This window comes from Oryx dammah, unplaced genomic scaffold, assembly GCF_014754425.2.
Source record: "Oryx dammah isolate SB20612 unplaced genomic scaffold, SCBI_Odam_1.1 HiC_scaffold_21, whole genome shotgun sequence".
Classification (NCBI taxonomy): Eukaryota; Metazoa; Chordata; class Mammalia; order Artiodactyla; family Bovidae; genus Oryx; species Oryx dammah.
Genome location: NW_024070205.1, coordinates 41,316,051 through 41,341,378, shown reverse-complemented (window position 1 = coordinate 41,341,378; position 25,328 = coordinate 41,316,051). Strand labels below are relative to the sequence as shown.

Here is a 25,328-nt window from a genome sequence, read left to right as displayed (position 1 = left end):
AGGGCTTTTAGATAGTCTCTTAAAATTGTGGAGTTGGAAACATCCATTTTGCCTTATCTCTTAACAGCAGTTCTCAAAGTGTGGTCCCTGGGTATCACATCGTTGGTATCACCAAGGAACTGGTTAGAAATGCAAATTCTTGGGAAATAGACCTGGTGAATCGGCACAGGCCTCTTCCTTCTAATCTACAGGTTTTTCCTTTCGGAGGTCCCCTCCTCCAGTGTGCGCACTGGCAGCGGCGCTCAGCCCTTGGGTGGCTCTTGATTAGAGTTCAGAGACGAAACACCGAGGTCAGGAGCACCGAGCTCGGGCGGAGCTCTCTCCCAAGGCTCGAACGTCCAGAGCTGAGAAGACTGTCCCCGTGAGGGGCTCACTGGGACAGCCGGGCTTCCGCCCCGCCTCCAGCCCGCGGCCCCGCCCCGTTCCGGCTCACGTAAATAAACGCGAGGAGCCGGCGACGGAGTCGCGGGTGTGAGGCGAGGTCGTTGTAACCACTTAGGTGTCAGGAACGAAAATCACTGACCAATGAGCTGCTTGGATGGTCTGGGCAACCGACCAATCGCGAAGCCTCGCACCCGGATATGATAGCCGGTTCTGAAACTGAACTCTGAAAAAGTGTGAGGGGCTCCCCACGTGGGTCGGGGCACTGGGCGTGGATCAAAGGATGAACGTTTAGTAGGGTCAGTGTCTCGCGGGTGCGGTGAGCGTGTAAGGATCATCCCTTTGGATTTTGAGTTGGAAACAAATAAATGAGGCTGTTTGTCCGTGGAAAGAATTCCCGCAGCGGTGTCCCAGAGCCAACGTGTGGGGAAGCCCCTCTGATGGTACCACACAGAGAGCAGGAATCTTGAAGACGCAGCTCGGGTAGTGGGACTATGAGTCTCTTACCTAAAAGCTCGAAGGAGTTTGGCTCCGTTGACTATTGGGAGAAGTTCTTCCAGCAGCGAGGAAAGAAAGCTTTCGAGTGGTATGGAACCTACCTGGAATTGTGCGGGGTGCTGCACAAATACATCAAGCCCAGGGAAAAGGTAAGCGCGGCCTGGCAGCCCGGTGTGTACTCTGGAAAGTAAGAACTGAAAACAGAAATCCTGCATTTGGTAGACCGTGACCGGCGTGGGGGCCCTAACTGCCGTATTTTCAGGACTTCATGCAACATTCCGGCTAAAAGTTAACTACAAAATATCCTTATACAGTTTTCAGATAACAGCTTCCACCCCCAGATCATTCTTGAATTAGTAACCTCACAGGAAAAATGACTTATTAAGTAGTGCAAACTAGGTAGCTCCTCCTAGTGAAGAAAGTGTGCTTTTCTGTCACTGTGAATGCCCGGGGAACTGGTAGATCCGTGGCTTTACTGATAAATTAATCTGTTACCAAGTAGTTGTTGTGAGCCCACACTTTAAGTTTCTCTGCTCATCCCTTTAGCAGCAAATGCGTTGATACATAAACCCTGGGCACATTCCAGAAGTGATAAGTACAGTAATAGGCTGGACAGAGATGGGGTTGTACTGGAAGTAGAGAAGGAAGAGGGTAGAAAACGAACATTCAAGGAAGAAACTCTAAGAGCCAGACTTTATGTTGGTTGCTGTGTGTGTGTGTGTGTGTGTGTGTGTCATTGCGTCTCATAATACATTTCAAGGTGAATGATAGTACAAGAATTCTACAGATGCGGAAACTGAGTCTCTGAGAGCCAGTTTCTTGCCCAAGATCATAAATGTAGTACATGGTCATGTGGGGATTTAGACTTAGGGCTACCTAGCTGAAACGTTTATGCAATTGTCACAGTACCATGCTTTTCCAGAGATGGGGCAGAATTTTGAAGGATCAATGGGAGATTGCTCAGTAGAGAGGGAGGCAACAACTTGTGTTTTAAGTTTCGCTTCATGAAATAGCAGAATATCATGAGTTGGAACCCAAGGCATGAGTGGAATAGGATTATGCCAGACCTAGATTTTTTTTTTTAACTTTTTGTATTGGGGTTCAGTTCAGTTCAGTCACTCAGTTGTGTCCAACTTTTTGCAGCCCCTAAGACTGCAGCATGCCAGGCTTCCCTGTTCATCCCCAACTCCCAGAGCTTACTCAAATTCATGTTCAGCAAGTCGGTGATGCCATCCATCCATTTCATCCTCTGTTGTCCTCTTCTCCTCCTGCCTTCAATCTTTCCCAGCATCAGGGTCTTTTCTGATGAGTCATTTCTTCACATCAGGTGGCCAAAGTATTGGAGTTTCAGCTTCAACATCAATCTTTCTAATGAATATTCAGGACTGATTTCCTTTAGGATTGACTTGTTTGATCTCCTTGCAGTCTAAGGGACTCTCAAGAGGCTTCTTCAACACCACAGTTCAAAAGCATCAATTCTTCGGCACTCAGCTTTCTTTATAGTCCAACTCTTACATCCATACATGACTACTGGAAAAACCATAGATTTGACTAGACAGACCTTTGTTGGTAAAGTAATATCTCTGCTTTTTAATATGCTGTCTAGGTTGGTCACAGCTTTTCTTCCAAGGAGCAAGCGTCTTTTAATTTCATGGCTGCAGTCACCATCTGCAGTGATTTTGGAGCCCAAAATAAAGTCTGTCACTGTCTCCATTGTTTCCCCATCTATTTACCATGAAGTGATGGGACTGGATGCCATGATCTTAGTTTTCTGAATGTTGAGTTTTAAGCCAACTTTTTCACTCTCATCTTTCACTTGCATCAAGAGGCTCTTCAGTTCCTCTTCACTTTCTGCCATAAGGGTGGTGTCATCTGCATATCTGAGGTTACTGATATTTCTTTCAGCAGTCTTGATTCCAGCTTGTGCTTCATCCAGCCCGGCATTTCTCATGATGTATTCTGCATAGAAGTTAAATAAGCAGGGTGATAATATACAACTTTGACGTACTCCTTTCCCAATTTGGAACCAGCCTGTTGTTCCACGTCCGGTTCTAACTGTTGTTTCTTGACCTGCATACAGATTTCTCACCAGGTAGGTAAGATGGTCTAGTATTCCCATTTCTTGAAGAATTTCCCATAGTTTGTTGTGATCTACACTGTCAAACGCTTTGGTGTAGTCAATAAGACCCAAGTAGATGTTTTCTGGAATGCTCTTGTTTTTTTCTATGATCCAACGGATATTGGGAATTTGATCTCTGGTTCCTCTGCTTTTTCTAAATCCAGCTTGATCATCTGAAAGTTCATGGTTCATATACTGTTGAAGCTTGGCTTGGAGGATTTTGAGCATTACTTTGCTAGTGTGTAAGATGAGTGCAGTTGTGTGGTAGTCTGAACATTCTTTGGCATTGCCCTTCTTTGGGATTGGAATGAAAACTGACTTTTTCCAGTCCTGTGGCCACTACTTAGTTTTCCAAATTTGCTGGCATATTGAGTGCAGCACTTTCACAGCATCATCTTTCAGGATTTGAAATAGCTCAACTGGAATTCCATCACCTACACTAGCTTTGTTCATAGTGATGCTTCCTAAGGCCCACTTGACTTCACATTCCAGTATATCTGGCTCTAGGTGAGTGATCACACCATCCTGGTTACCTGGGTCATGAAGATCTTTTTTGTATAGTTCTTCTGTGTATTCTTGCCACCTAGGCAAGTAACAGTTTTGCAATAGTTTCAGGTAAATAGCAAAGAGGACTCAGCCATACATATACATTATCCATTCTCCAAACTCCCCTGTCATCCAGGCTGCCACACAACACTGAGAAGAGTTCTGTGTGCTATACAGTAGTTTCTTGTTGGTTATCCATTTTAAATATAGCAGTGTATACATGTTGATCGCAAACTCTCAAATTATTCCTTGCCCCCCCGTCCTTCCCCTTTGCAACCATAAGTACCTTCTCTAAGTCTGTGAGTCTCTTTCTGTTTTGTAAGTTACATTTTCAATGGTAAAACAAATAGGAGATTTCAGTTGCAACTACTGTATTTGGATTCTGTGACTTTCTATCAATTCTTGAGTAGTAAATGTTTGATTCAGAGAAAAGAACAACCATGGTTAGTTTGTTCCTATACTTGATTAATAAAGGCTTGTTTCAGAGAAAAGAACAACCCTGGTTAGGCGGCTTCTGTGTAACTTGCATTGTTATAGCTAAATGTGATTTGTTACTAGTGAGTTCCGACAGAGCCTAGAATCAATTCTGTAATGGTGTTCTCATTCCTTTGCCTTGATCACCTCCATCTCATTTTTTTTTTTTCTCCATAGGTGCTAGTGGTTGGGTGTGGTAACTCAGAGCTAAGCGAGCAGCTGTATGATGTGGGCTATCAGGATATAGTGAATATTGACATTAGCGAGGTCGTCATCAAGCAAATGAAGGAGCGCAATGCCAGCCGACGGCCCAGGATGAGCTTCTTGAAGATGGACATGACACAGATGGAGTTCCCCGATGCCTCGTTCCAGGTAGTGTTGGACAAGGGCACCCTGGACGCTGTCCTGACAGATGAGGAGGAGAAGACCCTGCAGCAGGTGGACAGGATGCTGGCTGAGGTTGGCCGTGTCCTGCAGGTGGGCGGTCGCTACCTCTGCATCTCCCTGGCTCAGGCTCACGTCCTGAAGAAAGCAGTGGGTCACTTCTCTCGGGAGGGGTGGATGGTGAGGGTGCACCAGGTGGCCAGCAGCCAGGACCAGCTGTTGGAAGCAGAGCCTCGGTTCTCCCTGCCTGTCTTTGCCTTCATCATGACCAAGTTCAGGCCGGTCACTGGCTCTGCCCTTCAGATCTTTGAGCTGTGTGCTCAGGAGCAGGGCAAGCCTGTGCGGCTGGAGAGTGCCGAGCGGCTGGCCGAGGCGGTGCGGGAGCGGCAGCAATATGCCTGGCTGTGCAGCCAGCTGTACCGCAAGGCCGGGCTGGGGAGTGTGTCCCTGGACTTGTGCAGTGGGGACACGGGGGAGCCACGCTACACCCTCCACGTGGTGGACAGCCCCACTGTGAAACCATCGCGGGACAATCATTTTGCCATTTTCATCAGTGAGTTGGGATTGCTCCCTCTCTTTCCTGAAGGGGGCTGGCTTACAGGGGCTGGATCTGGGATTTGGTGGATGGGTATGCCTTGGCTGGCTTGATCTTGCAAAGGGGTGGTACTTTGAGAGGTTAGACTGGCCACAGCATACGGAAGGGGGAGCTGCCTGCTTGAATCTGAAGTTTATGTCTTCCCATCCTCCATGGCAAAGGCCTGATGAAGTGTGAGAATGGGGTTGGCCTGGAACAGGGAGAAGTAATACAGATAAGTTTAGGCAGGTCAAGCTGTTATAGAGATGTTACTTTGTATCAGAGTAGTAGAAGCAAGGAGCCTTGTAGCCTGTGAGCAGCATGACCTGGGGAAGTCTCTGTGCTTTTCTGCTGAGTTTATGCAAACAGGACAGAGTAGCTGCTGAAAAAGGCAGCTCTGGGACCAGGCTGGTTTCCGTTCCTGGCTTAATCCCTTCGGGATGCTACTGGATGAGTTAGTGTTCTTTCTGTGCCTCAGTTTTCTCCTCTTTAAAATGAGGTCGTAACTGTCTTCTGTAGTTGTGAAAAGCATAAAAACTCTTAGAATAGTGCCTGGCGCATGATAAGTTTTACAAATGTTAGTGTTTTTATTGAAAGGGGTAAATGATACCAGATTCACCTTAGTAATGATCAACAAAGATAGTATGAGGAAATGCTTTCAAAAGTAGAATATTCTAGACAAATGTAAAGCATTGATATGTTGTGCTGGTAATTGGTTTCCCAACATGGAATCTATTTTTCCAAGTATTCCCTTATCCTGACTGTCCACCTGTGGGAACAAATAGCACAGTGGATGTGAGCATGGATTCTGGGGCTGGACTGCCTGGGTTTAAATCCCAGCTTAGCCAGTTACTAGCTGCGTGAACTTGGGCAAATACAGTAACTTCTGTGTCTTAATTTTCTCATTTATAAAATGGAAATAGTAATAATGCTTCCTGCATCTTGGGCTGTTGTGAAGATTTGATTAGTTTCTGTTTGTAAACTGTTTGGAATCATGCCTGGCATGTAAGAAATGTTAGCATTATTACTATTTTTCTCTACACTTGGTACTCGCCTCCCTCCCCTTACACGCCCACATTTTTTTTCCACACTGGGTCCTGCCATGGGTCTGGCAGTGGGCCTTGTGCACTAAGGAATTGATAGCCCCTCAGTAGGTCACAGTTGGAAGGGATGGCCTGGCTCTCTGCCACGTGGGGCATGTTGATTGTGGGCTTGAACATTTCCCAGGACTCCCTGTCAAAAAATGCCTCTTTCCAGTCCCCCAGGGTCGGGAGACAGAGTGGCTGTTTGGCATGGAGGAGGGCCGGAAGCAGCTGGCAGCCAGTGCAGGCTTCAGGAGGCTGATCACAGTGGCCCTTCACCGAGGTCAGCAGTATGAAGGCATGGACGGCATCCAGGCTGAGCTGTCGGCCAGAGTCATGGAGCTGGCCCCGGCTGGGATGCCCGCCCAGCTGCAGGTAAGAAGGCTTGGGTAGCAGCTTTCAGGGTCTCTGGAGAAGTCGTATTAAGAGTCAGGAAGGCAGAGGTTGTGTTGGAAGAAGCTAGGACTAGGGTCTGTGACCCTAGACTGTTCCTGGAGGGCATATCGGCAGCTAAGAGCTAAGTGGGTAGAAATTATGTCCCAGGCAGTGAGCGGAAGGTGAGTGATTGCCTTTATTGAGACCCACAGTAGCATCGTCTGCAGGGCCTCTTGGACAGCATGGAGGAAGTCTCCACCTCCAGCTCCTCACACTGTGGATTCCTCAGACAGTTCTCCTAATGCACTTTGCATAGGATTTCCTTGGCTATTTTGCTCCTTAGAACCGTCATTGTGTGAGGTAGAATGGGAAAGGGCCAAAAGAGCTCACCTTAATTTTCGGAATATTAACTCCGTGGGTTTGATGTTTCTCTAGGAAGGGAACTGCAGGGTTTTGCCAAAATGGTGATATGGTATTATCAGTTGACACTGTCTGTCTTGTGCTATCCTGGTCATAAGATAGGGTGATTGACTTTACTGCAAGGACTTTACAGAAAAAGTTTATCTTTCTTGATAGATGGGAAAGACAACCTACCTGGAGTCTTGGTGCTATAGTAACAGGCCTGGAAGGAAGAAGCCAGTCTCCTGGGTTCTCAGCCTGTGGTTCTGCCCACAAGGCTGACTTGTGCTTACAGATTAGTAAGTCTGTGATGCTTCCTGAAGACTGGGGTTAGTGTCATTAGAGAGACCCAGAGCTTGTGGGAAGGTTCTTTTGTGAATTTTCTCTCAAAGTTTGGAGTCCCTCATGATGATTAAATATTCTTGTAAGTCTTTAAAAAGAATTAAGTGTGAAGATTGGGAAAGGAATGGAAAAGTTTAGGGGGGAATGTATTTTTTTCCTTATTTTCTTTTTTTCCTGTTTAGTAAAATGCAGGAAAAAGATGAGAATCACTGGGGGAAGGGAGAAATTTCTCCAAATTTGGAAAGGTTGCTTTGCACATGGATTTTGGTACCTTTATCCCAGCTCACATTCCTTCTCTCATAGTTCTGGTCCCTCTTCAGGGTTGCTTCTCACTTTCATTGTCTTGGACTGTTGAAAGTCCTTTTAGGAATTACTCTTGAGAAACTCCGGTTTTTCTTGTGGAGAACCAACTGCATTTCACTAATGGTTTGGGGAATCTTTATTCAGTTGGTTTTCAACATGATGGATGAAGCTTTTTGAGATGTAGTCAAATGCCCCAGAAAAGTACTTTGACGGAATGGCGAATCTTTGGAGTCGTTGCTACACAGGACCTTGGTGTGGGGATTCCTCACAGAGACACAAAGGCAAGGGATTGGACTTTCTCATCTTTCCCAGTGGAGCTGGCATGTCGACCACAGATCTGCTGTTCCTTCAGGTGCCCTTCCTGTCTGTGGGTGGGGACATTGGGGTCCGGATTGTTCAGCACCAAGACTGCAGCCCCTTGAGTGGTGACTACGTCATCGAGGACGTGCAAGGAGATGACAAGCGCTACTTCCGGCGGCTCATCTTCCTCAGCAACAGGAATGTGGTGCAGTCAGAAGCCAGGCTGCTGCAGGATGTGTCTCACAGAGGTGAGGCATCGTGGACGCGGTGGCGGTGTCCCTGTGGATGTGATATGGACAAGGTGGGGTGGCCAGAAAGACTTGGGAGCTTGGCGGAGTTGTAGGACAGACCTGGATATCTCTGACCAGAGGCACATGGCTCTATGGGTCATCCTCTTATCTTCTGGGCTGTTAGAGTGTGAGTGGTGATGAACAGAAGAGGGGTCGATATTCTCTTCTTGAGCAAAGCCTGGCTGTAAAATGATAAAGAGGGGGGTGCGGTGGTTTACCAAATAAATGTGATCATCGCCTTAATGCCTGGAGTTCAGAGACCACCTGTTTTATAAGTTACTCCATATGTGTCTGTATATTAATTCAGTAGGCATGCTCTCCTCCTTGCAGCCGCCTCCTAGCACTTGGTTTAGAGGATTGTAGAGTTGGTGGGTGCCCTAGACGTCACATAGTCCACTGCTGTCCAGTAGAACTTTCTGCAGTGAAGGAAATATTTAATACCCAGTGAGCTGTCCAGTGTGGATGCTGAGCGTTAGGAACATGGCTGGTATGACTGTTAAAGAGCTGCATCTTTAATCTTATTTATTTCCAATGAACTTATATTTAAATGTAAATAGACACAGGTAGCCAGGGTTACAGGCTTGGACAGGGTAGATCCAGACCATGTTCTCTAGGATCCCTTTTAAGTGATCTCCCAGGTACTGCTCAGAAACACCCCCTAAGGGGGAAAGCAATTGTTTGTTTTGCCTGCTATTTCCTCCTGTGTATATATTTGTACTTCAAAAGCAATACTTGCTTATTGTAATCAGTTCACAAATCAGATGCACAGAGTAGAAATGAATGCTCCTCCCTCCACCTCTCCAGTATAACTTCCCTTTTGAGGCCCAGAGACTCAGGCTTGGAATTTGAAATTGGCTTTTCTGATTCTTGAACGTTTCCTTTGCTTGATGACCATGCTGTTGTGTTGGCAAGGCCATCTGGAAGGAGAGTGGAAAGAAAGAGTTCAGAACCTCATGAGGTCCTGGGTTTGCCCAGAGCTCAGGGTCAGGTGACTCTCTGCAGGACAGTTTTCTCTTGAGGGGTGTCCCCTGGTCAAGTGCACCTGTGTTTGCTGGGTTCCCGAGCTGTCGTTGGGTCACTTGAGGTGCAGGTTGGTTCAGCTTCGTCTCACCAAAAAATCAGTAAAATTGCTTCAAAGAAGATAATCCCCTCCAATTTGGGTTTCAAGTTTTTTTCCCCCATTGTTTTCAGGATCCTAGTCTTCTTACCATCACTTAATTCTCATGGGAATGATTTTCTTACAGGAGTATTGGTGAGAAGAAGGAGAATGTGTTAAAAAGTTTTAACTTTTCTGATTGTTGTGTTAAATCAGGCTGCCCCTCACACATCGCTGCCCAAAGCTGCTGTGGAGTGCAGCTGGTCCCTAGGAATACGGCAAAACCAGCTGTTGACTCTGTCCTGGTGCATTGAGAGAGTAAGGAGAGGAAATGTAAAGGGACCTTCTGTAGGATTTTACCCCTTCTGTGAATATTTGCGATGTCCTTGTCCACTGGGGTGATGTGCATTACCATCTGTGTGATGCAATTGAAAGATGGTAGGTGTTGGAGACAGGATTCCCACATTCAAATCCTAGCTGCACTGCCAGATTTTCTATCTGCTGAGAATTGGAATAAGAATGTTGTTATAAAAGCTACAGGAGTAAGAGTCCTGGTACAACAATTGGCACAGAGGCAGTAATTAGTAACTTTAAGTTCTTTTCCGCTTAAAAAAACTCTTGAATAAACTCCTCTCCTGTGAGCGGCTTTATGTTTCCTAAAGAAGTATATGTTTCCCTCACTCAAGTATTCCCAGTGTTCTCAGTTTTTGGGTGTTTTCTTTGCCACTTCCCTTTTCTGACACCCTGGCACGTGTTAAATGTTGGACCACCAACTCTTTGGGAAAAAAAAGCCATGAATTGTACTGTTCCCTAATTTCTGTGCATGAAAATGGCCACCACGGACAGATTTCAAGCTACCAGCATGTCAGCCAGTTCACAGAATGCCTGCATATTTCACCATTGGCTCCCGAGTCTCAGTCAGCCAGCTGCAGCACACTGCTGCTCGTGTGCCTTACTTTCCAAGGAGTGGCGTACCTCACACAACCTCATTTGACTGTGTCTCTGATCTAGCCCAGAAGAAACGGAAGAAGGACAGGAAGAAGCATCGGCCTGCTGATACCCCAGAGGACCTCCCTGCAGCCCCAGGGCAGTCCATTGATAAGAGTTACCTGTGCTGTGAACACCACAAAGCCATGATCGCCGGCCTTGCACTGCTGAAAAACCCGGAGCGGCTTCTAGGTGAGGAGGTCGCCACAGCCTTCCACAGTAGGAAATGTGTAAGATTACAGATGTCATCAGGGTTGGCTGCCTTGCAGCTTAAGAACCATGATTACACATCAACAGATGCGCATATATTCATGTCTTTCTTATTCCCAACTGTCTTTCTGCATCATTCATGAACATCCAAGTAACTTTTCCCACAAACTCAAATTGTAATCTTGAAATAGACATATGTGCTGATATCTATTATTTTTTTCTTCTATTCACTTATTTAAAAATTAGTGTAAAATTAACTACAGTTTTAAAAATTAATGTATAAAATATCTTCAGTGAAATCTATAAAGTGAACGGATCTTAAATAGTTCAGCTTGATGAATTTTTGCATATCCATATACCCTGTAACCAGATGCAACATTTAAAAATCACATCTCCAGAAAAATACCTGTGTACTTTAGGAAAATTTCTGGCTTTTCATTGATGCATTCTTTGAGTGCCAGATGTAATTCTTTCTTGAATTTCTGCTTTTAAAAAAATCCATAGTATAGGTAGTACAGTCATAGCCTTACCGCTGATAATAGGTTAGGATCTAACCACAGGAGCAAAAATATTTGTTTCTGTCCACTCCTATAGCTGTCTTCCCCTCAAAGTCCCTGAGTATGTCCTGCTGAAATACCCTATACTTGTGGTCTGTCTTGGTGCTGATGTGTGTCAATGGATTCTCAGTTGTTACATTTAATCCTCAGGGTTTCTCTTTGGTGATTGTTTCTTGTTTCATATCTTCTTTCATCCCCTGTTTCTCTGAACTTGAGTGTAGGATCTGGGCCTTTGTTTTCCTGTGACTTCTGGAACTTGGATGGACTTCCTTCACTTGTTGGGTGTGTCTTATTAAAGGTAGCTGTGGCCTTTGAGTTGGAAGCTGGGCAGAGGGCATCACATCTACACGCCCCGTGATCATGGACAAGATGTTGCCCATTGTCCCTCCTGTTTCCTAGAGGGGTTTAATGATGCTGATGGTGGGGATTATTGCTGTAATGTCCGCTGAGGGCTTTGCGATGTTTAAGGAACCATAATAATAATATACTGATTGCTCTTCTGGAACTAGTAAAGGAAGGATCATGAGGCCAGGGTTGAGTTTACATATATTAAATTGACTCCTGAATTTCTAGAAAGAGACAAGGGAGGCCAAGTCTCTAAATCTTGTATCTTCTGGCTAGAGCAAACAATCCGACTGTCTCTTTTGTCCTCTCTAAGGCTGGTGCAGAACTTTACAGTGAGCAAATGGTAACATAATGCTTTTATTCTTTATTACAGAGACCCCACTGGCACTGTTGGTGGTAGGCCTGGGCGGGGGCAGCCTCCCTCTCTTTATCCACGATCATTTCCCAAAGTCCTGCATCCATGCTGTGGAGATTGACCCCTCTATGTTGGAAGTGGCTACGCAGTGGTTTGGCTTTTCCCAGAGTGACCGGATGAAGGTCCACATTGCAGATGGTCTGGACTTTATAACCCACCTGGCAGAAGAAGAAGGTACTGCTGTTGGAGAATTTAGAGGGGTGTTGAGGAAAGATTGATCCAAGGTTGTCAGGCCTGTAGAATTCATCTCTAAGAGATATGAGCATCATCCCAGTCTTTCACCTGTTCATTTGTTCCCTCATTTGTTGGCATATTTATTCAGTAAATATAGAGTGTCTTAGAGAAGGCAATGGCAACCCACTCCAGTACTCTTGCCTGGAAAATCCCATGGACAGAGGAGCCTGGTGTGCTGCAGTCCATGGGGTCGCTAAGAGTTGGACACAACTAAGCGACTTCACTTTCCACTTTCATGCACTGGAGAAGGAAATGGCAACCCACTCCAGTGTTCTTGCCTGAAAAATCCCAGGGACGGGGGAGCCTGGTGGGCTGCTGTCTCTGGGGTTGCACAGAGTCAGACACGACTGAAGCGACTTAGCAGCATAGAGTGTCTATCATATGCTCAGTGCTGTTAGGGGTTAGGCTATGGCAACAAGTAAAACAGACTGTTTCCTGCCTTCATCGTGCTGAAAAATCAGTGGGCTCCTCTTCTGAATTTCTTCTAACCCTGTGATATTGCCACCACCTCATTATCCCAAGAGAGTCAGTGTCTGGAGCTGAGTGAGGTAAAGGGGAAGAAATGTTGGGGGTGTGTGTTGGGAGACGTGTTCTGTAAATCTTTCAGCTCGAGGTGAAGCCAGAAATGGAGTAAAACATCATTCATGTAGATGAGTAATTCTAAGCCCCAGAGATGTTTGGCAATGTTGGCAGGCATTTTTTGGTTGTAAAAATTTTTCATTGTAAAAGCACAGCCTACTGTTAGGTAGGGGTGCTTCCGGCATAATAGTGGGTGGAGGCATATGGAGGCCAAGGGTGCTGCTAAACATCCTACAATGCACAGGATGGCTGCTGATGATAAAGAATGATCTGGTCCAGATGTCAACAGTGCTGAGATTAAACCCTGATGCAGGTGTTAGTGGGAATTCCAGTAGCCCTGCTGCTGCTGGGACTAAGGCTCCATTTTTCTCTAATAATTTGTATCCCAGACTTGGACAAAAGGCATGTTAATGTGTTCTAATAGCTCTGCTGATGCTTCTGCAACTTAATGTATAGGCTCCTGGTGACTGATGTTTTACAGAGTGTGAGCCCCTTAAGGAGAAGTTAGGTTGATTCAGTCTTGCCTGAACCTGGGGGGTCCAGGCCACCCACCCTTCCTAGTCTGCTCATTCTGTAATAGTTGCTCTGGTTCTCGCTGGGTTAGAGTATCTTCTAGGAAGGGTGTGGCAAAACGGGATGCCGGGGTAAGTATTTTGGTGGTGGTGCTGCTGCTAAGTTGCTTCAGTCGTGTCCGACTCTGTGCAACCGCATAGACGGCAGCCCACCAGGCTCCCCTGTCCCTGGGATTCTCCAAGCAAGAACACTGGAGTGCGTTGCCATTTCCTTCTCCAATGCATGAAAGTGAAAAGAGAAAGTGAAGTCGCTCAGTCATGCCCGACTCTTAGCGACCCCATGGACTGCAGCCTACCAAGCTCCGCCATCCATGGGAATTTCCAGGCAAGAGTACTGGAGTGGGGTGCCATTGCCTTCTCTGAAGTATTTTGGTGCAGGGATAGACAAATGCTGCCTTAATTGCAAAGTGAGCTGAACTCTTATCAGAGTTTCCCAGATATGCTCTCTGCAGCTGGGGCCAAGGTAGGGGCCCAGACCCAGGATAGCTAATACATGTGAAAGCACTTAAAACAGTGCCAGGCATGTGGTAGGTACTCAGTCCAGGATGTACTGCTATTGTTAGGACCTCTAAACCAGATCTGAACAGCCCTGGCCTTTGTCTCTAACAACAACCTTTCAGGTTGTTGGAGGACTCAGTGCCACAGGTGGGGGCCATGGTTGTCCTTGAACTTTGATGAGCCAACATGTTCTGCTCTTGAAAAACCAAAATCAAATCTGTGCTATGAACAGTAATGGGCATGCTGTAGTCCTAAGTAAATATATATTGATTATTGAATAATAATTAGCACCGTCTCAGTTTGCTAAAAACCAGTCGTTCATATTGTAGGCCTACCCCTTGAAAAAACTAACATTCTAGTAAGGAGTGGATCAGATTCATCATCAGTTCTTTCTCACCCATTGAACAAATGCCTTCTTTCTTGAGCCAATAATTGTTCAAGTAACTAGAAAAGATTTGCTGACTTTAATTTGAGAACATTTTTCTCCAGAGTTAAGTTAAAGATACCATGTGCTGGGTCAACCCTTACAGGCAGAGGCAGCTGTTTTGTCTAAATCACTGGTTCTCATCTCTGTCTTTCGAATCACCCAAGGAGCTTAAGAAAAGTACCAGAGGCGTCTCACTTCCCATTCCATCTGTTCTTCTCCACCCCAGGAGTTTTTAACTCTGTTGTTCAGGAGTGGAGCCCAGGTTCTCTGAGTATTTAGAATTTTCCCATTTGGCTCTAGTGTCCTGCCAGGGTTGAAAATCACTGGTATAGATGGACTCTGAGTAATGATCCTGCTGGAGTGGCCCCCAGAAATGTGTGTCTGTAGAAGGGGCTTTAAAATGTAGAGGAAGATGAGATGATGGTGCCAACTTAGATGTGGGCACTCCCAGCAGAGCCCTATGACATAACTGCTTTGGACAGTGACTTTGGTGCCCTTAGGCACCACATCCTCCATGTCATTCCTGTTGACTTAGCCACCTGTGCCAACCACAGGTGGCAGAGGAAATGTGGAGGAATGTGAATGGTGTTATTTTATCCAGCAAAAAACAGAGACTTGTCTGCTTCTCTTTCCCAGCACGGCCTCACTACGACGTCATAATGTTCGATGTGGACAGTAAGGACCCAACCCTGGGAATGAGCTGTCCACCCCCAGCATTTGTAGCCCAGCTTTTCCTGCAGAAGGTCAAAAGCATCTTGACTTCTGAAGGTATGAAGAACAGAAGGTGGCAAGGGAGAAGGGATGGGCCCTTTAGGAAGATTTTCTTTTTAATGAAAAATGCTCATAAGTGTGTAGCATGATTGGTTTCCCCAGATTGAACATACCCATTTACCAGCACCCCTACAAGTCCTCTTACCTCCTTTCCTTACTTGAAAGGAGGTAAGAGGACTTAGCTGCACTGGGTCTTCGTTGCTGCACTTGGGCTTTCTCTAGTTGCAGAGAGTGGGGGCTGCTCTATTTTGTGGTAAGTGGGCTTCTCACTGTGGTGGCTTCTCGTGTTGTAGAACACGGGCTCTAGAGCACAAGCTCAATAGTTGTGGCGCATGGGCTTAGTTGCTCCACAGCGTGTGGGATCTTCACGGACCAGGGATCAAACCCATGTCCCTTGCATTGGCAGGCAGATTCTTAATCCACTGAGCCACCAGGGAAGCCCACCATCCTTACTTCTATCAGCAGAGCTTAGTTTTCTCTATATGGAATGTTCTCTCTTTTCTTTCACTCAGCATGATGTTTGTGAGGTTCACTCATGGTGTTGTGTTGACATTCCTTTTTATTGCTGTGACATATCACTGGGTGACTACCACGATTAATTTATCCCTTTCGCTGTTGGCATTGGGGTTTTTTTCTTTTTTGAGGATTTAATAGGAAGTACTGCCATTACCTGCCTCTTGAGAAATCTGTATGCAGGTCGGGAAGCAACAGTTAGAACTGGACATGGAACAACAGACTGGTTTCAAATAGGAAAAGGAGTCCATCAAGGCTGTATATTGTCACCCTGCTTATTTAACTTATATGCAGAGTACATCATGAGAAACGCTGGACTGGAAGAAACACAAGCTGGAATCAAGATTGCCGGGAGAAATATCAATAACCTCAGATATGCAGATGACACCACCCTTATGGCAGAAAGTGAAGAGAAACTAAAAAGCCTCTTGATGAAAGTGAAAGAGGAGAGCGAAAAAGTTGGCTTAAAGCTCCACATTCAGAAAACGAAAATCATGGCATCCGGTCCCATCACTTCATGGGAAATAGATGGGGAAACAGTGGAAACAGTGTCAAACTTTATTTTTTTGGGCTCCAAAATCACTGCAGATGGTGACTGCAGCCATGAAATTAAAAGACGCTTACTCCTTGGAAGAAAAGTTATGACCAACCTAGATAGCATATTAAAAAGCAGAGACATTACTTTGCCGACTAAGGTCTATCTAGTCAAGGCTATGGTCTTTCCAGTAGTCATGTATGGCTGTGAGTTGGACTGTGAAGAAGGCTGAGCACCGAAGAATTGATGCTTTTGAACTGTGGTGTTGGAGAAGACTCTTGAGAGTCCCTTGGACTGCAAGGAGATCCAACCAGTCCATTCTGAAGGAGATCAACCCTGGGATTTCTTTGGAAGAAATGATGCTAAAGCTGAAACTCCAGTACTTTGGCCACCTCATGTGAAGAGTTGACTCATTCGAAAAGACTTTGATGCTGGGAGGGATTGGGGTCAGGAGGAGAAGGGGACGACAGAGGATGAGATGGCTGGATGGCATCACTGACTCGATGGACGTGAATCTGAGTGAACTCCGGGAGATGGTGATGGACAGGGAGGCCTGGCGTGCTGCAATTCATGGGGTCGCAAAGAGTCGGACACGACTGAGCGACTGAACTGAACTAGAACTGCCATTAACATTCTGGTAGATGCCTTACGGTGAAGTCTGTGTGCAGGTCTGTGGGGCATAGATGTGGCGTTGTAATTGTTGGATCACAAATTATGCATTTATTCAGTTTGTAGAAGCAGTCACACACAGTGTCACAAAGCAGTTGTATTAATAGCAGTTCACATCCCTGCCAGCATGTGATGCTAGCAACCCCACATGTCCTGGACTGGGCAGTATGCTTTTTCATCTTCAGAGCCGCCTGTTTTCAGATTAGGAAACTGAGGTAGAGACTTGCCAAAGTGACACATGATTAGACTTAGGGCTCCAACCCAGGTCCTTATGACTTAAAAAAGCTGGAGCTGTTAAATCCGTATGTTCACCACCTCCCAGGTGTTTTGATTTGGTTTGCAAACAGAGTTGATTTAGGACCTTTATTGTTACAAATAAAGGTATGTGTTATATATGTCAGGAATATAATTTTTCTCTGAAATTGATGTTAATTACTTGGGGGTATTAATTTCTTCTTTCTCAAAGCAATTCTTTGTGAAACAGAGGCATGGAGAATGGTCATATTTGTTAGCAGCACAAGAGAGCAAGAAATAAGCTGGAAGCCTTCTTATGGTTCACGCACCCCCTACCTCTCTCCCTTCATATGCTGTGTGTTCCTGGCACAGTCACTGCTGCCACGATGTGTCCCTTGCTCCACCTGCCTCCCGGGATCAGGAATGGCGGTGTTCCTCAGAGCAGAACCTTGTCTCCCGTGTTCCCTGAACCACGGTCATTCTCTTCCTTTCTCACCCTGCAGGTGTCTTTATCCTCAACCTTGTGTGCCGAGACCTGGGGCTAAAGGACTCGGTGCTGGCCGGGCTCAAGGCGGTGTTCCCCCTCCTGTACGTCCGGCGAATCGAGGGTGAAGTCAATGAGATCCTGTTCTGTCAGCTGCACTCTGAGTGCAAACTCGCTACACCAGAACTCCTGGAAATGGCCCAGGCCTTGGAGCAGACCCTGAGGAAGCCCGGAAAGGGCTGGGATGACACGTATGTCCTGTCAGACATGCTCAACACTGTGAAGATCGTGTGAGTGTCCGGACCAGGCAGTCCTCTCAGCTTCCTGCCAGACTGACCTCAGGCTGCTGGCCTGCCAGGGACTGAAGAAATACAATGTGTATTAAGCCTCGTATTTTTCTTAGTTTCATACTCACCTACGTGCGCCCTCCTGCTCGTGAGGTTGCCTGAAGGTCTGGGAGAATAAAAAAGTCTTTGCTGTGCTGTCTTCTTCAGTACTGCTTGGGTTGATCGCCTTTGCTTCCTGTGCCGCGTCCTTGAGTAGGTTCCCTGCTGGAGCTCCAGCAGGTGTGATGCCTTAACAAGTGTGTCCCAAGCTCCTTAGGACTGGAGACATCACATGTGATTACCGGTTTGCTTTGCTTTTTCCCTTTCTTGGTCCTATAGGAACCATCTCAAGTGAGATAGACAGTAGAGCATTTTGTGCCAAAAGACTGTAAATAGGGTAGCCTCCCTATAGATGCGAGACAGATTTAAGAGCATCTACTTTGTCTTCCTGGAGATGAAACTACTGCTGATGTGCTCCTACATTTTAAAAATCTGGTAACACACTCCTCTATTTTTTTCAATTTTTTATTAAACTTTTTATTTTACACTGGAGTATAGCCAGTTAACAATGTTGTGATAGTTTCAGATGGACAGCAAAGGGACTCAGCCATATACATACAGGTATCCATTCTCCTGTAAACTCGCCTCCCCTCTAGGCTGCCACATAACATGGAGTAGAGTTCCCTGTGCCATATAGTAGGTCCTTGTTGGTTATCCATTTTAAATATAGCAGTGGGTACCTGTCCATCCCAGACTTCCTAACCCTTCCCTCATCCTTCCCCCTGTAACCATAAGTTTGACCCATTCTAACAACTTTTCTCATAGCCCAAGCCATCTATTCTGTTCCTCCAGAGGGAGTGAATGTATCTGGCCCCATGACCTTGTGTGTCAGAGTCTTAGCAGTCTGAAGCCTCTGGTATTGGTTTACTCACATTTACTGAGTGGCAGCTACATGCCAGACTCACTGTAAAAAGTTGTAGTGGAAGTAAAGATGTTTAAGAATGGCCAGAAAGCACAAATTAGTTATAAAAATGAACATGTTCCAGGAACGTTTCTAAGTGAGTGATTCAATACACTGTCTCATATAATTTCAGATAAAGGATAGTTAAACCAAAACTGCATCTAACCCAAATCTCACTTGAGCCAATTGAAAGTATTATGCCAGTTCATCTCTTCTAATAGTAAGCCAAGACTGACTTAATAGCAATGCTATGGGAAATCCACCACCCCAGCTCCTCTCCCCACAGGCCCTTTAAATGGACTCTGCCCTCTCGAGGCAAAGCATATTTCAAACCTGTGTTGTCATCCTTACACAGTTTGCAGCCCATTGAGAACAAGTCCATATGTGCAGAATAATGTTTTTAGATCACATCCATTTGAAATACTAGGTCTTCTTCAGGAGAGGGTCTTCCCTGGCACCATGTAAAGGGAAGGTTATCTCTTGGCTTACCTTCTACCCCAAGGGACTCAGCTTTGGCATCCTCCATCGTTTTCTAGTTTGTAAACTCATCCGGTATTAGGATAGGTTATAGAGGGTCTGAGTTGGAGGGTCACCCTCTAGTGCTGTGCAGACTTTCAACAGCACAATTCTCTAGCTTGGTGGCCTAGCCAAGCTAGAGAATTACCAGAATGATAACGAAGTCTCAACTATGTCTTAGGAAGAGTAGTCCAAGGAATTAGCCTCACTGGAGAGAAGCGTTTGGAGGTGGGAAGAGGCACTCAGGGGCGATGATAATCATTTTAAATTTTTGAAAGACTGGGTATGTAAGACGAGTAAGGTTGATTACATGTGTCTCTCAAGGCTGAAGTCTTCCCTGGTGGCTCAGACAGTAAAAAGTCTGCCTGCAAAGCGGGGGACCTGCATTCAGTCCCCTGGAGAAGATCCTCTGGAGAAGGAAATGGCAATCCACTACAGTATTCTTGCCTGAAAAATCCCATGGACGGAGGAGCCTGGCAGGCTACAGTGCATGGGGTTGCAAAGAGTTGGACACGACTGAGCAACTTAACACTTTAAAGGCTGAAGAAAGACCAGTGTGCAGAAACTATAGTTGGGCATCTTTCAGCTTAATTTCCTAGAAGATTTGTGCCAATAGAGACCACTGTGTTCACCAGGACATGTGATTCAGGCTTTTCTCAAACTGTAGACTAACTGCTCAGTGTGGCTCGCTAAGTTGTGAGGAAAGGGTTTTGTGTGTACAAGGCAATGCTATTGGCTGTATGCCATCTTTCTCTTTGGAGAGCTATTCACTTTTGTGTGGGTGTATGTGTTTGTGGAGAATGTGGGAGTGGTGTTTCATTTTATTACATATTTTTAAAAATTGAAGTGTAACTGACACATTACACTACTTTCAGGTGTACAGCACAATGATTCAATATTTGTATATATTGTGAAATGATCACAGTATGCTATTCACTTTTGCATTGATGCAAATGGGTCTTTATAAGAATTTTGCCTAACTTAGGCATATGAAGGGCTTCCCAGGTGGCTCAGTAGTAAAGAAACCATCTGCCAAACAGGAAATAGGTTTGATCCCTGGGTCAGGAAGATCCCCTGGAGAAGGGAATGGCAACCCATCCCAGTATTCTTGCCTGGACAATCCCATGGACAGAGGAGTCTGGAAGGCTACAGTCCATGGGGTCACAAAGAGTGGGACACGACTGAGCGACTAAACAGCAACAAAGGCATATGAACCCTTGAGGACAGGGAAGTTTGTAAAGTCAGAGTCCTTCCAGATCAGGCAAGTAACAAATGTGTGAAGTGAGCCAGGTGTAAAACAAAGGCTCGGATAAAGTCTACTGTGAACCAGAGAAAATAAATGCCCCATCAAAAGGCGGCAGCTGTTCTTCCAGCTGAGTGTTGTCTTGCAGCAGTGTTAGATCTTTTAAGAGATCCCAGAAATCCTGAGTGGATTATGTATGTGTGAATATTAAAGTGTTGGCCAATCAGAACCCGTCTTCAAGCCACATTCATCCAGTTGGCCAGTCACTTTCCACTGCATAGGACAGCCTACGGAGCACTTAAGAATCTGGTATACATACAGTGAGCCTAAAACAAAGAACAAGCTGATAGCTACCGGTCTCGAAAGTCTGGAAAAGTTGCACCCTGTGTTATGACCTACATTTTCTGTAACGGCTATTCTTCAGTGAGGCTGGTCCCCGTCATCTCTGGGATAGGGTACAATTAAAGTTCCCAGTTTAAACCAGTAGGTCCTAAAGGAAATAAGTCCTGAATATTCATTGGAAGGACTGATGCTGAAGCTGAAGCTCCAATACTTTGGCCACCTGATGCGAAGAGCTAACTAATTGGAAAAGACCTTGATGCTGGGCAAGATTGAAGACAGGAATAGAAGGGGACAACAGAGGATGAGATGGTTGGATGGCATCACGGATTCAATGGACGTGAGTTTGAGCAAGTTCCGGGAATTGGTGATGGACAGGGAAGCCTGGCGTGCTGCAGACCACTGGGTCACAAAATGACTGAGCGACTGAACTGAATTGAAACTTCCCAGGACTATCAGAGAAGTGAATGTGAATGTATCACATGACAACACCACCAGCTCCCCGACCAAGACACATTCTGCAACAATGTAAAGTTGCTGAGGCTGGCTGTAGCGACCCCCACCCTCACTCCAACATCAAGTTTTCAACGTGTGTCTCCAATCTGCCTTCATGGCTCAGCTTGGTGACAGCTACTTCTTGAGTCCCTCTTTTTACAGATAAACCAGTAGTTCTCAGCTTCATGTTGATAGCAGAACACATGGTCAGTTGCAAGGTCGTGTCTGGCTTTTTGCGACCTTCATAGCCTGAAGCCCACCAGGCTCCTCTGTCCATGGGATTTTTCAGGCAAGAATATTGGAGCGGATTGCCTTTCTCTCCAAGGGATCTTCCTGATCCAGGGACACAACCTGCATTTCCTGTGTCTCCTGCATTGCAGGTGGATTCTTTACCGCTGAGCCATCAGGGAAGCCCAGATAGGCAGGAAAATGGTCCCCAAAGAAGTCCTTGTCCTAATTCCAGCAACCCAGAAATATGTTACATTACTTGGCTAGGGGAATTAAGGCAGCGGAAAGATTTGACCTTACTAACCAGCTGACTCTAATATATGGAGATTATTCTAGATTATCCAGGTGGGCCTAACATAATCACAAGAGTCTTTAAATGTGGGTGAGTGAGGCAGTAAAGCCAAATCAGTGTGATGTGAGAAATGCTTGGCTGGCTTTGAAGATGGAAGGAACTTGAAAGCCTCTAGAAGCTGGAAAAGGTAAGAAAGCCATTTCTCCTCTGGAGCCCCCAGTAAGGAATGCAAATCGGCCAATAATTTAGTCCAGAGAAATTTCTGACTTCTGCACTGTAGACCTATAAGGTAATAAGTTTGGGTTGTTTGAGCCACTAAGTTTGTGGTAGATTGTCATAGCAACAATAGGAAACTAAGAGAGCTGTGTGTGATACGAACTTTTAAAATCTACTCGGCCACTTTCCACTATGCAATACAGTATTATTCCTGGAGGAGGAAATGGCAACCCACTCCAGTATTCTAACCTGGAGAATTCCATGGACAGAGGAGCCTGGCAGGCTACAGTCCATGGGGTCACAAAGAGTTGGACATGACTGAGCAACTAACACTAATACAGTATGATTAACTGTGTTGTATATTACATGCCCATGACTTGCTTTTTTTTTCTGACTTGCTTACTTTTTAACTGGAAGTTTATGTCTTTTGACCCCCCCATTTTGCCATCACTGCTGCGTCTTTGCCCCTGCCCCTCTGCCTCTGGCAGCCACCAGTCTGTCCCCTGCATCTATGAGCTTGTTTTCCTGTTTTTAGATTGCACCTCTAAGTGAGACTACATGATAATTTATCTTTCTTTGCCTGACTTATTTCACTGAGCATAATGCCCTCAATTTCTGTCCTTGTTGCAAATGGCACTACTTCATTTTTTTTAATGACTGAATGATATTCCATTGTGTGTGTGTGTATCTCGTGTCTTTATCTTTTCATTCTTCAGTGGACACTTAGGTTGTTTCCATGTGTGGGTTACTGTTAAACAGTGCTGCAGTGGACGTGGGAGTGCAGCATCAGAATTTTTAAAAAGCTTTCTAGGTGATAATGTGCAGCCAAAGTTGAAGCCCACTGAGGGGGTAGGCTCTATGAGTGGCTGTGTTCTGAGGTAAGGGGGAGTGTTAGTTGCTCAGTCGTGTCCGACTCTTTGTGACCCCATGTACTGTAGCCCACAAGGCTCCTCTGTCCATGGGGATTCTCCAGGCAAGAAAACTGGAATGGGTTGCCATTCCCTTCTCCAGGGGATCTTCCCAACCCAGGACTGAACCCAGGTTCCTGTATTGCAGGTAGATTCTTTACCATCTGAGCCACCAGGGAAGCCCTAACTGATGGGATGTTATTCTCATCAGTGACTATAGCTTAGCTCTGAGATGCAAGCAGCAATTGTCACTTGGTAACTGGACTGTGGTCTCCCACCTTGTCTAGGAAAAACACCTTGTGGTTTCCCTCTATTCACATTCACAATACTCTGATATCACGTGTGGGTCCCCTCCCCTCCCTCCCGCCCTACGATACTTAATAGTTCTCCAACTCTGATACCAACTGTGTCATACAATTCAATTCAAATCTGACACTGTCTTTCTTGGGTTAGTGCAGACCACACAAGACTGTCCCCCGACTCTGCTTCAGATCTTGTCTCCACATTGCAAGCCCAGGTTGTTACCTGTGCTTCTGATCAACTAATGGGCTTCCCCGATGGCTCAGCAGGAAACACAGGAGATGCAGTTTCAGTCTCTGGATTGGGAAGATCCCCTGGAGAGGAAATAGCAACCCGCTCCAGTATTCTTGCCTGGAAAACCCCATGGACAAAGGAGCCTGGCAGGCTATAGCCCAAAGGGTCACAAAGAGTTGGACATGACTAAGCACGCAGGCATGGCAGTCTAATCAACTGGCTGTACACTGAGGTTCTTATGACCCTTTCCTCAGGTTTGATCATTGGTCAGAGTACCTCATAGAACTCGGGAAAACAGTTTGCTTAGATAACCAGTTTATTATCAAAGAATACTACTCAGAACAGCCAGATAGAAACACTACAGAGGGCAAGGTTTGTGGGAAGGGGTGTGGGGCTCCATGCCCTCTCTGGGCAGCCCCCATCCTTGTATCTCTGTGTGTTCACCCACCTAAAGGCACTCAGAGCCCTGTGCTCATGGGAGCTTTTGGAGTCCTCATCATGGAGGCACCAGTGATTACTGACCATTCCCCAGTGGGTGGGAGTGGGGCTGGGGGTGGAAGTTCCTAGCTTCTATCATATCAAGGCTTTATTACCGGCCCAGGTTCTTGGAGTCTTTAATCAACAGAAATGAGTAGGAGGCCTGACAAGGACGGCAGGCAAGTCTTTAATGGAATTTGTGTTGCAGCAGGAGGGAACGAGGACAAGTAACAGGTGCCTGGCTCACTCTCCAACAGGGCAAGCTGGTCTCTTGAAGAGGGTGAAGGTTGGGCCTGATTGCGGGTCAGGCTGGAGGGGTGGCTTAGGTGGTCTGCCTACCCCTTGGTGGGGCTGTGTGCAGGAATCATGCACAGCCCCCTGCTTCTGCTCCTGGCTCATCAGAAGTGGCAGTTGGGTTCTGGTCTTTTTGTATCTTGTTAATAATTTGCCCCAGCTGCACATGCAGGCAGTTATTTCTAGTTCCTTATAGTTTCTTTGTATTCTGTTGCTCCAGGAGATGTGTGTCCAGGTACCAGCACTGCAGTTAAGGATCCTGGGTCCCCCCAGCCTGCCTCAGCTTGGTCTTTCTGATGTCTAGCTCTCATCCAGGCACCTACCAAGAGTCACCCCTTCGAATGAAAAATTATGCTATCATCCAGGAAATGGTAGAAGTTTTAGGAACTCTATGGCAAGTACCAATGGCAACTCTCTATGGCAGGTCAGAGACCAATATGAGTCTGTGTGTTCTCAGTCCTGTCTTAACTCTTTGGGGTCCCATGAACTGTAGCCCACCAGGCTCCTCTGTCCTTGGAATTTTCCAGTAAGAATACTGGAGTGGGTTGCTATTTTCTTCTCCAGGGAATCTCCCCAACCCAGGGTTCAAACTCGAATCTCTAGAGTCTCCCGCATTGGCAGGCGGATTCTTTATTACTGCACCACCTGGAAAGAGACTTATATTAGTATTTCACACACACCTGTACACTGGTGCACACCTCAGCTCTTTGCCTTTTGAGTGGAGGACAGTAGGGTGAGGTCAGCTGCGCTAAGGGGTGATTTCCTCCATGGAGCATGGCGGCCACTCTTTCCACTGTAACTGGGCCTCAGCGAGCATCCTATGGACTGTTTAATAAAATCCAAAGACTTGAGTAGACTAAGTCATAGGTAATCCAGTTTTCTCTTGTGGGTTGGCTTGCCATTTGGTTTTTTATAAATTTGTCCACAAGTAATGGTCAACAAGAAGTAGAATTCTTTTATTAAAAATTATTTATTTTTGGCTGTGCTGGGTCTCTGTTGGTGCATTCGGGCTACTCTCTAATGGTGGGTGTGCGGGCCTCTCATTACAGTGGCTTGGCTTGTGGAGCATGGGCTTAGCTGCTGTGCAGCATGTGGAATCTTCCCAGACCTGGGATCCACCCTGTGTCTCCTGCATTTGCAGGAACCACTGGACCACCAGGGAAATCCGGAAGTAGAATTCTTTTTGTTACATTTATTTTTAATTGAAGTCTAATTACATTACAGTATTGTGTTAATTTCTGCCAAACACAAACAGAGAAGGCAATGGCACCCCACTCCAGTACTCTTGCCTGGAAAATCCCATGGA

The 25,328-nt window shown here is 45.9% G+C and overlaps 1 protein-coding gene across 1 annotated transcript; it reads left to right on the top strand.

Moving 5' to 3' along the window:
* The first annotated feature begins 467 nt into the window (after positions 1-467).
* On the top strand, positions 468-17,689 carry EEF1AKNMT (eEF1A lysine and N-terminal methyltransferase). Its single transcript, XM_040263500.1, has 8 exons — positions 468-1,028; positions 4,196-4,955; positions 6,234-6,433; positions 7,830-8,025; positions 10,175-10,342; positions 11,636-11,851; positions 14,624-14,755; positions 17,213-17,689. Exons 1-8 carry the CDS (start codon positions 876-878, stop codon positions 17,485-17,487), a joined length of 2,100 nt encoding a protein of 699 aa, XP_040119434.1. The 5' UTR covers positions 468-875; the 3' UTR covers positions 17,488-17,689.
* The last annotated feature ends 7,639 nt before the right edge of the window (positions 17,690-25,328 follow it).

Coding starts and splice junctions, on each gene's coding strand:
- EEF1AKNMT (XM_040263500.1), top strand. CDS start 876: ATGAGTCTCTTACCTAAAAGCTCGAAGGAGTTTGGCTCCGTTGACTAT. Junction 1,029..4,195: donor ACATCAAGCCCAGGGAAAAG/GTAAGCGCGGCC, acceptor TTTTCTCCATAG/GTGCTAGTGGTTGGGTGTGG. Junction 8,026..10,174: donor GCAGGATGTGTCTCACAGAG/GTGAGGCATCGT, acceptor TCTCTGATCTAG/CCCAGAAGAAACGGAAGAAG.